We start from the raw sequence: 13,010 nt of genomic DNA, 5'->3' as shown, positions 1-13,010 counted from the left end.
TTTGGGGTGCTGTGTCTGTGCACAAGTCCCCTGGCTCCTTTGAGATTTCAGCCCCAAAAGTTGCATGTCCTGGTTTTCCTCTGGGCTGGGCTGGAGGGTATTCACTTTCAACGCCATTGCTACATTGCTTCCTGGTATAGCCAGTTCCCTACATTAACAAAGGATGTGCTAGCTGTGTGGGGTACATTCTTAGTTTGTGTGGGTGTCTTCATCACATCCTTCCCTACCTATAACTAGGCCCCCATGTTGTATAAGCAGATACCTTTGTGGAGCTGAAGAAGAAGGTAAGACACTCCCTCTATCCCCAAACGCCTGGTACCTTTGATAGAAATCCTTCCTATATTTGTCTAAATAAAACAAGGGAGTCACTGGGGGCAAATGAATTGCATAGATTTCTCATGTGCATGATGAATAAATGGTCGTTTCTTCTCAGTTGCCGTGTTTCTTTATTTTACAGCTCTGGAATAAAACAATCTGAATGCAATGAAAGAGAAAAACTCCACTGTAATCATCAATGAGTTTGTATTTGTAGGGTTAACAAACAATCTCACACTACAGATTGTCCTCTTCCTAGTCTTCCTTGCTATTTATATTGCTACTTTGGTGGGAAATCTAGGACTGTTTGTGTTAATAAGAGCCTGTCCCAAGCTCCACACTCCAATGTACTTCTTTCTCAGCAACCTCTCTCTCCTCGATGCATGCTTCTCCTCTGTGGTTGCCCCTAAGACTTTTCTGAATCTCTTAGCAGATAAAAAGACCATTTCCCTCACTGGGTGTGCATTGCAAATGTACTTTGTGATAGGCCTGGGGAGTACAGAGTGCTTTCTCCTGGCTGCAATGGCATATGATCGCTATGTGGCTATCTGCAAACCCTTGATGTACCCAGTCCTCATGTCTCCTAGAATCTGTACACTTCTGGTGGTGGGGTCCTATGCCCTTGGGCTTCTGCACTCTCTTCTCCACACAGTCTTCACCTTCAGGCTGTCGTTCTGTCGATCTAACGAAATCAACCATGTATATTGTGACATCACTGCACTTTTATCGCTTTCCTGTTCGGATACTTACATCAACGAACGGCTGATTTTCTTTGAGGCTGGGCTTGTAGAAGGAACCACCATCGTGAGTGTCATCGTCTCTTATGTGTACATTCTCATCAACATTGTGAGGATCAGCTCAAGGGCAGGTAGACTCAAGGCGTTCTCCACTTGCACCTCGCACCTCACTGCAGTTACCATCTTCCACGGGGCAATTCTTATCTTGCATTTCCGACCAAACTCTGGCAGAGGATCGTTTCTTCAAGATGTCACGGACAAAACCCTTGCTGTGTTCTACACAATTGTCATCCCCTTACTGAATCCCTTGATATACAGCCTGAGAAACAAGGACGTTAAGGATGCCTTAGGAGGCATTCAGAGGAAGGTATGTAACCAAATGAATAGCTAGCAACAATTTCTGCAAGGTAATGGACTATTGCTAGTCCATTATCTTGCATGTCCGATATTAAAATCACAAAAATGTAGCCTCCCTGCCTATACGATGATCTTAAGGATCAATATAAGTTCAGCAAATAATATAAGCTGAAAGTGCTCATTGTAGCTTAGGGTTGCCATATATTAAGAAGCAACAACCAGGACACCTCAAAAGTTGTTGAGATTTTTTTAGGAAACCCCAAAAATTGCTGAGCCTTTTTTTTAAAATAAAAGAGGGTAAAATGCCCTATTCTTAAATTGCTTATTTATGATTACCTCATACAATAAATATGTAGAAGATATCACAAATCATGTGTGGTTGCAACGAGAGAGGGCTGTGGAGGTGAACATGAGATCTTAAGATTGTGAGGAAACACAAAAGCAGAGTGGTCTCATGGGGAGATCTTGAGCCGATCACTACTACTTAGTATATAGAATATTCTACTTAGAATATAGAATATAGAATATTCTACTACTTAGAATATAGAATATTCTACTACTTAGAATATAAAATATAGAATATATGCTACTATATACCTCATAGAATTGCTGTGAGGATAAAAAGGTAATAAGGAGACCATGTTTACTCTACACACCCAGAGAACCTTAATTACTGGGCAGTAAATAAACACTGCAAATAAATTAATAAGCTACCCTCTGCTTGGAGAAAGGGTCAGGATTATTTTTTTAAGCAGCAACATATAAGCAGTGTGCAAGAGTCCCATGATAGATGTTGAGAAATTCCTCATAATAAGTGCAAGGTGTAAAAAATAGGAAATATACTTTATTTCCTTGACATCTAATGGGAGGGCATTCCACAGGGTAGACGCGACTACTAAGAAGGCCCTTTGAGCTCTCCACAGCCATCAACACAGCTCTCTCAGCTTTTTCATTTCTCTTCACCTGCCTTGTTTCCCTCTAGAGTCTGCCATCCCAGTCTGCACTTGACAATGAGTCCTTCATACACAAACCAAACTACATGCCCTTGGGGTACACTTGACTTTTTCAAATGTGAATATTCCCATAAAGCTGATTGCTCGGAGGAAATGTGTTGCTCTGTAATACCATTTCATAAAAGGTTCCGGTCCATCTCAGCAATAATTCATTGTTTCATCATGAATAAAGGGTTAAATTAGAGGTGGAGAACCTGTGTCCCTTCAGATGCTGCTGGACTCCCAACTTCCATCAGTTCCAGCCAATATGGGCAATGATCAGGGGAGGTGATAGTTCAGGAGCATCTGGAGGGCTGTAGGTTAGCCATTCCTGAGTTAAATTAATCAGCTTCTGGGTATGTGTCAAATACCTACCCTGGAAGGTGACTTTGGGCAAGAAGAGTCAGGTTAATGCAAACCATGCTATCCTCAAAATACTGAGGAAGAACTTGAAGAAAAGAGAGTCCTCCTTGGAATGTAGCTGGCAAAATGAACATTTCAAGACCATGAAAAATGTTAGTACCGGTACTAGAAGTACTGCTTGTTGATTTCCTTGTGAGTTTTATTTTCAATACCAATAGGGTAAAATACAATTAAGACACTTTTCAAAATGAAGTTTGGCATCACCAATAGACCCCAATGCCAAACTGTTTTAGTTATGTGAGGTCTCATTGCTGTTATAGGTAAACCTCTCTAAGGTGCAAGTCGAAAATCCTTCTCCAAATCATGGGGAAATGGCAATTGATCTTCTCATACTGGACAGCTGGCAGGAAGCAAAAGTGGAGAGAGTGAGAACAGGAAGCTGGACCATAGCTGCCAAGTCTCCCATATTCCCTGGGAAATCCCCGTTTTTCCAGCTGCCCCAAGCTGAAAAAATGATTTTTTTTGTTTCCCCCCCGGTTTATTCTGGTGCGGCAGCCATTTTGGAACTGGGTGGAGCATGCTCAGAAGCGACTTTTGATGCTGCTCTGCCCAGTTCCAAAATGGCTGCAGTGCGACTTCTGGCGCGGTGGCCATTTTGGAAATGGGCAAAGCAGCATCAAAAGTCACTTCTGAGCATGCTCCGCCCAGTTCCAAAATGGCGGCAGCGCTACTTCCGGTCTGCTATTTCTGGCCCGGTCCCTTATTTCTCTGACAGCAACTTGGCAGGTATGAGCTGGACTAGATGGGCCTTTGGTATGATGCAGTGGTCTTATGTTCGTTTCTTTTCTCTAGTATTTTTTTAATATTAAAAAATGCCTTGCCAGTTTTTCAAGCTGCATCTTAGATGTTCTCAGCTGCTGCCAAGCCATAGCCCAAGAGGCAGATTGCTTCCCACCAACTGTAGTCCTTTAGGATCCAATCATATTTTGCATATTTATTTTAATATATTCAAGATAACTTGCACCTGTTTTATTTGTGGTATTTTTGCAACTCATCCTGGGACAACTGGGTAAAGAATAGGGTCTAAGTAATAAATAAATAAATAAATATTAGAGTTCACAAAAAATCTCTTTCCTTTATGGTTACAGATGGCACTAACAGAGAATCCAGCAATTCTTTCATTAGGCAGTGCCCCACGGGAGATTGTACTAACAAATCTCTGTATGCTAGAACTGCCACAGGAGTTTTGTTGTTGTTGTTAAAGTACAGTGTGGAGAAAATTACTTTTTTGTCTTGCAAAATCCTGGCACTCCACCAACAAAGAAAGGACAGTATAATAAAGCTACTTTTTGTAACAGTTTGTGGAAGTTTATATTCCCTTCCAATGAGGTCTGTCAAGCGTGAACCACCCATAACCATTTCATCCATAATATCTTTCCACTGCGTATTATTTAGAGATTCCTCCATATCAAACCAAAAACATTTTGGCAAAGTCGCAAGGTAAACAAAGAATTATTAACAGAGCAGCTTGACTTACTACTCCAGAGGTCCATCAGGTGTAAGTATCCCAATGGGTTTACCCAAACCCAGATCTTCAAGATAAAATAACTACATCTTCATTTGGGAAGCTGATGACTAAGAGAAGACATACACTTCAGGTGCAGAATAATAATTAAGACACCAACTTCAAAATTCCCCCTTTCCATTGCTGCTATAATTGTTGTCTGAAACTGTGGTGAGTACAGATCTCTCCCTTTCTCCAATGTGGCATACAAGTTGACGTTGTCCTCAGATTCTCAGAGAATTCACAATGAATTTAAAGCATTTATGGCTAAAAAGGAGATAACTATTCTACCTAAATTTATCAGTGAGAGACATCTACCCTGATGTAAAGAAAATGATTTGCTTCTTTCCCAGATGATTTGTCATCTTATATTTCTTAACCTGGTGCCCATGTCCAAATATAGAGAACATTCCATCTGTGGAATTTTGCTTCCATATGTGGAACTCCTTTATTGGCTTGGCGAGTAACATCAGTATGTTACATTAATGAAAACTTTAAAAGAGCTCTGACCAAAGACCTGTCTTATTCAGCATCCTGACCTAAGCAACCAGATCCTTATGGGGAGCTCATAAACAGGATATGAACAAAACAGTGCTACCATCAATTGTTATTCCCAACACTTGAGGAAATGATATTGAGTTTAAATGAAGTCAACTGGGTGTAGCTTAAGTCCAAATAACTCGTCATTGCTGGAGTTCTTAACCAGGGTCATAAATACATCAGAAGATTAGACTTATTAATGGTTATCTGATTAGTATGTGAACTCTTAGGACCCCATAGGCAAATCCTCCTGGAACTCTTATTGGGAAAAGTGGCCTACAATCTCCTTTTTCTCCCATTTTATTCTTCTTCTTGTTTTTATATATTATTAATAGGTAAATCTATCCTGCTGTTCTAGTGCCTCTGCACTGCCCAGTATCCTTAATTTTCTCACAATATATAAATATATTTAGGGGGGGTCTTTTTAAAAAGGAGAAAGAACAGTAACTGAAACAACACCTGTGTATTTTCAGTTAAATGATCAAAATGGAGATTGCTCAGACAAGTTCCTCCTTTTTTATATATAAAAATGATGATATTTCCTAAGAGATTTTGAATGTTAAATAATCTTGTCTTTATCATAACCAGCAGCCTTTCAAAATCTAATTTACAACCTACGACACTGAAATTTATTATTTTCCTCCTTTCAAATAACAGTGTGTTTGCAAGTGCACATGGATGGGGACAACTGCACTATAGTGAACGAGTTCATTCTTGTGGGACTCACAGATCGAGCTGAACTGCAGATCACCCTCTTCATAGTCTTCTTGCTGATCTACATTATCACAGTATTGGGGAATGCTGGGATCATTGTAATCGTGAGGACTTGCTCTCAGCTTCAGACGCCAATGTATTTCTTCCTTAGCAACTTATCCTTCCTGGACCTGTGCTATTCCTGTGTCGTAACACCCAAGATGCTAGTGAGCCTCATATCACGTAGAAAAACCATCTCCTATTCTAGCTGTTTCACTCAGTTGTATTTTTATATTGCTTTGGCAACAGCAGAATGTTACCTCTTGGCAGCCATGGCATACGATCGCTACGTGGCCATCTGTAACCCACTGCTGTACACAGTCATCATGTCTCAAAGACTATGTGTTTTGCTGGTGTTTGCTTCTTTTGTGGCTGGCTTCCTAAATGCAACAGTACAGGTAGGTTTTTCCTTAACAGTGTCCTTTGGTGATTCTAAGGTCATTAACCATTTCTTTTGCGATGGGCCACCATTGATGAAGTTGGCCTGCTCTGATACCACTCTCAACCAAATCCTTGTTTTTACTGTTGTTGGATTCAATGAAGTTACCACCACGTCCATAGTTCTCATCTCTTATACCTGCATCTTCACTACCATCCTCAGACTACGCTCCAATGACAGCAAGCACAAAGCCTTCTCCACTTGTACTTCTCATCTAACCGCCGTCAGTTTGTTCTATGGGACCCTCCTTTTTATGTACTTGAGACCCAGTTCCAGCTACTCTTTGGAACAGGATAAAATAATTGCTGTGGTCTACACAGTGTTGATCCCATTCGTGAATCCCCTGATCTATAGCCTCAGGAACAAAGATGTGAAGGATGCCTTGGTTAAAGGAATGGAGAGACTCGGGATTTCAAGATAAATGTAGTAGTCGCATACTGGAAAGAATACAGCAAAGGGTATTCTCCCTGGGGAGGGGAGAGAATTTTAAAACAAAAGAAAAAATAGGAATAAAAACTAATGCTCATTATCTATATATATCCAGAGTTATACAGGATGATATTCAATATTAGTTATACCCATTGTGCTAGGCTGGCACAATGAAACCGCTGAACTTTCGTAATGTACATTCATTGATTATAATAGGTCTAAGCTCTGAATATGACAGTTGGATATCATCCATACTGTATATCATTATTTCAAATAGAGAGTTTCACTAGCCTTCATAAAGTAACCAAAAGGAAGAAAAATAATATATTTGTATGTACAGTATCTACAATAAATAAAAACAAGAACATAGTGATAGTGGTAGTTGTAGTACTATGAGTAGATTTCTAGAAGGTTCTTAATGCTTAGAAGGGATAGATATGGAGATTGTATTGATTGCTATTTCCGTGCGAAACCAGACAAATAAACAAGTAGAAGGCACAAATATAGATATGTTGGAATTTAGATTTTCAGATAACACTGGTTGCACATTGGCTTGAAATTGATTGTTCCAGTGATTTATTGATATGGGCCATCTCTCAGTGAGCTTGTCTTCTGTCTTTTGCTTAGCCCTATGTTTCTCTTGGCTTAGAAGTATGTAAATTTTATTAACGTATGCAACTAACTACCATTTCAAAAGTAGCTTTGTGAATATAAGAAAGGGTTTCTTGAAAATGAGAAAGGTGATTCATGATTTGCATATTAATTATTTATGAATAAATAAGAAAAAAAATTATGCTTATTATCCAAAAATTATTATGGAACTTTACAATCTCTCTCCCCCCCCCCCCCCGGCCAATCCAACTTGGTGCTGGTGCTTAGGTGGTTCAGAGATGATTTGGCGTTGGGGTGTACTGTGAGGTGGCCAAGCTTGCTAAACAAACCAGATTATTTGGGATGATGAAAACAAAAAAAGGATTGCAAAGATCTTCAGATATCTATAACTGGCAAATGTAATTCAATGTAAGAGATTAATATGGGGTAAAAATAATAATCCTAATTTCATATATATGCTAACAGGGACTCAACTGGTGGTGATTGATCAGGAAGATAGTTAAATATCTATATCTCTGCATATATTAGTCTGTTACTTAGAGTGAGGAAAAAAATGTTGGATTGTTTAAGTGAGAGAGTGGTTTCTATAGGCACAATCCTATCTATACTCTCAAGCAGTTCTTTCAAAAAGTTAAGGCATTACAAACATTTTAAATATCCCCATTATAGTGAATGGGGAGACTTGAAGCTTCGTTGCTCCAAAACAAGATTCTGATTTGGGTCTGAACAAAGCAAGTAGCCTCCGAAGTGGTCCAGGCCAAAGCACACCACTTTCTGAATCAACTGGTCGAGGTCCAAACCAAATCTTGTGTTCTGTGCACACCTCTAATATCTATGGTCAGTACTAAAAGTTGTGACGTGTTCTACAAAAGACATTTCCTTTTTCTCCTTAAGGGAAATAAGCCTTTCTGGTATTACTCTGTTTATTTATAAGTATTTTTAGGAAGGTTGCAATAGCCTTTTCATAGTTAAGGTGGAATTTAATTATATCATATATGGTATAAAAATGCAGTTTTTAAGCAGCTCCTTTTTTTTGAAGGGGCTACTTGTTAAAGGGGTTTTAAGTTTATTTTTATTAGTTTTCAAATTGCTATAGAACCCCGAGGACAGTGAAGGAACCACCAGAAGGCCTTCGGAGCTGGACCTCAGTGTCTGGGCTGAACAGGGCTGGCCCTACGGCCAGGCTGGGTGGCGCAGGGCACCACGGCGCCGGCCCACCAGGGGGGCGCCACGAGTTGCGCCCGCCCGCTGGCCGGGCAGTCCGCCGGTCTGCTGCGCAGCTACGCCCACAGCACCCGCGCTGTGCCTGCCTGCCCGCCGTGCAGCAGCGCCTGTGGCAGCCGCGCTGCGCCCGCCCGCCTGCCGCGCTGGAAAACGGGGCAGGGGGGCGCCGGAGGGATCCGTCGCACCACGGCGCCAGGGGCGCTTAAGACGGCCCTGGGGCTGAACGATGGGGGTGGAGATGCTCCTTCTGACCTTCATAGGGGGTTAAGAGCAGTAATAGTTGAGCAGTGGGGGAAGAAGCACCAAGTTATCCTCTTCCTGTTGCAGGTGTGAACGGGAACGGAATAGATTGAAACGGATGATCAGTTCCTTGAGGCATGTTTGAGGCAAACTGTGATGCCAGAGTATTTTACGCTTTGTGACGTCATGGCAAAGGGTATGGCTCACTGTTGAGCTTAACCTGTGTCACACATTTTGGGTTTTGCAAGCTTAATGGGCCATGAATCAGGAAGACGAAGAAGTCCCTCCTCACCTTTAAGGGCGTGGCATGACAGGTACATGTCCACCTGCAAACCTATTCCACAGCTATCATAAGCAGAAGTGTATGCAGTTGGGTGATGAGGGTATCATGGCTGGGCGCATATCACATTCAGTGGTACAGACTCTCCTCACTATGCTGTAATGGAGAAAGGTTGTAAGGGAGAAAGGTTGTTTTCTGCTGCTCCAGGGAAGCGGACACGGAGCAATGGATTCAAACTACAAGAAAGAAGATTCCACCTAAACATTAGGAAGAACTTCCTGACAGTAAGAGCTGTTCAGCAGTGGAATTTGCTACCAAGGAGTGTGGCGGAGTCTCCTTCTTTGGAGGTCTTTAAGCAGAGGCTTGACAGACATATGTCAAGAATGCTTTGATGGGGGTTGGACTGGATGGCCCTTGTGGTCTCTTCCAACTCTATGATCCTGCTTGGCAGGGGGTTGGACTGGATGGCCCTTGTGGTCTCTTCCAACTCTATGATTCTATGATTCTATACATCTCTCCTCCTGTGGGTAAAATGAAATTGACCGTTATTCCTGTGGTGTCCACCCTTTATTGAAATTTGCAAAATTAAATTAAGTTACACCCCCTAAAATGGCATGGGGAAAGGGTGTGGCAAGGGGAGTTGGAAATTAAGGCCAGCTTGACTACAGCTTGTAGGCTTACCCAATTAACAGACTTAGGAGCCTGATAGAATTTGAAGATGCTTCTGTACATGGTTGTTATTTATAAAATTGAGTATGTTCTTCTTATATTTAATAAAACCATCCTCATTCTACACCATACTTGGTGTTCTGCCTCATTATTTCTGGTTTCCTAACATAAAAGCACACTTTCTTCTTTTGGGAGTAGGGAATGGTTTTGAACAAAAAATGATTCCCTAGCTCCAATATTGTTTTCTCTACTATCAAGGGAAAAGAACTCAAGCCAACCGATTTTGTGCTCAAGGGACTAAAGCTCTTGACATCAGGCAACCTAGTATAAATGTACCAACACTTTCAGACCATTGTATCTTTCTGAAATGAGAAAAGGGCATTATTTAGAGACATAAATTTAGGGTAAGTATTAACTAGCAAGATGAGAGAGTTGAATTTCACTCTGTTGGAAAGGTTGACAAAAGGGTTGTGACTGAGTAGAAGACTAGGAAACAAAGATGTTTCCCGATGCCATTGCAGCATTTGCTAAAGTTGCAGTTGCAATAATAAAACTTTAATGGGTCTAGCTGTAATCTAAAGCTTTCAGCTGTAATCTGGTGCCCACTGATCCCATTAAATTCAGTGAGATTTACTTTTGAGTATACGTGTACAGGATTGCTTTCTCAGTGAGGCACAGAGCTAAAGAGCTCACTCAATTAATTTGTTTTAACCTGTTTGGGTTGTGGTGCATTACTGTGAAAAAAATCAGTATGAAAGAATCAGTATGAATGATGACTTCTCCTAACAATTGGCCACAGATTTCAATTGAAGAAAAAAACAACCCAGTTAGGTTATATTTGTTTCAATATGATTAAAAAACATGATGTCAAGAGGGTTATTAAAAAGTCAGTCAAATGCTTTAAATTCAGAATGCTGATAAAGCAAATTGTTTAATCAGTTGACAGCTGTAATAATTGGAGAGCTTCTGGTTGTGCTGTGGCCTGCCAAACTACATCTAGTGGTAACCTAGGCTAAGCCAGGCCTTTTTCTGTTGCAGAATCCAGTCTCTGGGATCTCTCTCTGGGAAATAAAGGTTGGTAGCAGCTCTGCTGAGTTTTTGGTGCCTCCAGAACATGCATTTATTAACCCATTTTGTTGGTTACTGACACCAAACTTTGAGACATTATCTGGAAACTGCTGTCTCTAGTGCCTTCACTGCCCAGCATTTTCATTTTCTTACAATAGTTAAGATTCTTTGGAGGGGAATTTTGAAAGATAAGAGGAGGAAGAAAAATAAGGAAGAGGAGAAGGAGCATTACATGAGCCAACCATAACATGACCTTCATTCTCTCATTTGAACTATCATAATGGAGATTGCTGGGGAAAGATCCACATTTTCCCAAAAAACTTATGAGATTTCGGCTTTAAAATTATAATTAAATCATATTTTTCTCATGAACAGTAACTACATACCTTTTAAAATTCAAATCCCTGGGGAAACCCAGCCAGGTGGACAGGGTATAAATAATAAAATTATTAAGAAATATTGTGAATGATGTACACCAGGCACTGAAATATTATTTCCACCCTCTCAAATAACAGAATATATACACATAGCTATACATATAGACAGACAGCTATATCAAGTGCTTGCAAGTGCACATGGATGGGGACAATTGCACTATGGTGGACGAGTTCATTCTTGCAGGATTCACAGATCGATCCAAGCTGCAGATCACCCTCTTCATAGTCTTCTTGCTGATCTACATTATCACTGTGATGGGGAATATTGGGATCATTGTAATCGTGAAGACTTGCTCTCAGCTTCAGACGCCAATGTATTTCTTCCTTAGCAACTTATCCTTCCTGGACCTGTGCTATTCGTCTGTTGTAACACCCAAGATGCTAGTGAGTCTTTTATCTCATAGAAAAGCCATCTCCTACTCTGGCTGTTTCACCCAGTTGTTTTTTTATATTATTGGTGCAACAACAGAATGTTACCTCTTGGCTGCCATGGCATACAATCGCTATGTCGCCATCTGTAACCCACTGCTCTACACAGTCATTATGTCTCAAAGGCTATGCATTTTGTTGGTTTTTGCTTCTTATGTAGCTGGGTTTATAAATGCACTAGTAAATACAGGATTTACCTTGACAGTGTCCTTTGGTGACTCTAATGTCATCAACCATTTCTTCTGTGATTGGCCACCATTGATTCAGTTGGCCTGCTCTGATACCAGTCTCAACCAAATCCTTGTTTTTGCTATTGCTGGATTTAATGAGGTTACCACCACATTGGTAGTTCTCATCTCTTACACCTGCATCTTCTCTACCATCCTCAGAATACGCTCCAATGACAGTAAGCGCAAAGCTTTCTCCACCTGTACATCTCATCTGACCACTGTCAGTCTGTTTTACGGGACCCTCCTCTTTATGTACTTGCGACCCAGCTCCAGCTACTCTATGGGACAGGATAAAATAATTGCTGCAGTCTACACAGTGTTGATCCCTTTGGTGAATCCCCTGATCTATAGTCTCAGGAACAAGGATGTGAAAGAAGCTTTCATGAAAGGAATGGGGAAGCTGAGGATTACTTTAGCAATCATCTGCTAGGTAGAATCCGAAGAATAGGGAGCAGAGAATATTTTTAAAATGCAAGAAAAGTTATGAGTAAAAAATAATCACACTGAATAAGCCCAATGAATTTAAGAGATTTAAATAATGTACATCCTGTGACTTCAATAGTTCTATTCTCTGAGTATGACAGCTGGAGGTCATCCATTTTTCATTATTTCAAAAAAGAGAATCATACAAGCTTTCAGAATGTGATGAAATGAACAATAAAAATGTAAATACAATATATACAGTAAAGAAAAAATATAAGAACATTGCAATAGTAGCAGTACATATTTAGAAAGTTCTTAGTTATTAGAGTGGACCTGGAGATTGTCCATGAGACTAATCCAGACAAAGACACAGATATGAGGAACAAACTCATGAGAATACAGATATTCAAAACAAAGAAAAAAGAAGAAATGGGTGCACATTGGCTTCAAATCTGTGACTCCAATAATTTATTAATAAAGACCAACTCTGTAAACTTGTCATCTTTTGTCTTTCACTTAGTTTGATGTTTCATTTAGCCCTGGAGAATATGTGTGTTTTGTTGACATACAAAACTCCCTTTTCAAATGTACTTTTTTCTGTGATGCTCATTTTAAAGGATAAATTTTGAATAAATAAATAAATTTGAGTCATTAAATACAACAAATTCTGGTTGCTGTTGTTCAATAATAATTTATAATAATAATTTATTATTTATACCCCGCCCATCTGGCTGGGTTTCCCCAACCACTCTGGGTGGCTTCCAACAAAATTTTAAAATACATTGGTCTGTTAAACATTATAAGCTTCCCTAAACAGGGCTGCCTTCAATAATAATAATAATAAAATATTATGTAACACTATTGTTTTTTCACAATGGAAGGATGTGAGGGGGAACACACACACACACA

At 40.2% G+C, this 13,010-nt stretch overlaps 3 protein-coding genes across 3 annotated transcripts; all 3 read left to right on the top strand.

Annotated features, from left to right (window-relative positions):
- The first annotated feature begins 474 nt into the window (after positions 1-474).
- Positions 475-1,443, top strand: LOC118090023 (olfactory receptor 5T17-like). Its single transcript, XM_035125304.3, has one exon. It carries the CDS (start codon positions 484-486, stop codon positions 1,441-1,443), a length of 960 nt encoding a protein of 319 aa, XP_034981195.3. The 5' UTR covers positions 475-483.
- A 4,093-nt stretch (positions 1,444-5,536) lies between these two features.
- LOC118090030 (olfactory receptor 5AP2-like) lies at positions 5,537-6,481 on the top strand. The gene has a single exon (XM_035125318.3). It carries the CDS (start codon positions 5,543-5,545, stop codon positions 6,479-6,481), a length of 939 nt encoding a protein of 312 aa, XP_034981209.3. The 5' UTR covers positions 5,537-5,542.
- Positions 6,482-11,151: 4,670 nt separating this feature from the next.
- LOC118097665 (olfactory receptor 5AR1-like) lies at positions 11,152-12,108 on the top strand. Its single transcript, XM_035140779.3, has one exon. The coding sequence runs from the start codon at positions 11,158-11,160 to the stop codon at positions 12,106-12,108; it is 951 nt and encodes a 316-aa protein (XP_034996670.3). The 5' UTR covers positions 11,152-11,157.
- The last annotated feature ends 902 nt before the right edge of the window (positions 12,109-13,010 follow it).

Source organism: Zootoca vivipara, chromosome 1 (assembly GCF_965207765.1).
Source record: "Zootoca vivipara chromosome 1, rZooViv2.hap1.1, whole genome shotgun sequence".
Taxonomy (NCBI): domain Eukaryota; kingdom Metazoa; phylum Chordata; class Lepidosauria; order Squamata; family Lacertidae; genus Zootoca; species Zootoca vivipara.
This window is presented reverse-complemented; position numbering and strand designations above follow the sequence as displayed.

Bases quoted from the DNA above. Each gene is read 5' to 3' on its own strand.
- LOC118090030 (XM_035125318.3), top strand. From the start codon at position 5,543: ATGGATGGGGACAACTGCACTATAGTGAACGAGTTCATTCTTGTGGGA.
- LOC118090023 (XM_035125304.3), top strand. From the start codon at position 484: ATGAAAGAGAAAAACTCCACTGTAATCATCAATGAGTTTGTATTTGTA.
- LOC118097665 (XM_035140779.3), top strand. From the start codon at position 11,158: ATGGATGGGGACAATTGCACTATGGTGGACGAGTTCATTCTTGCAGGA.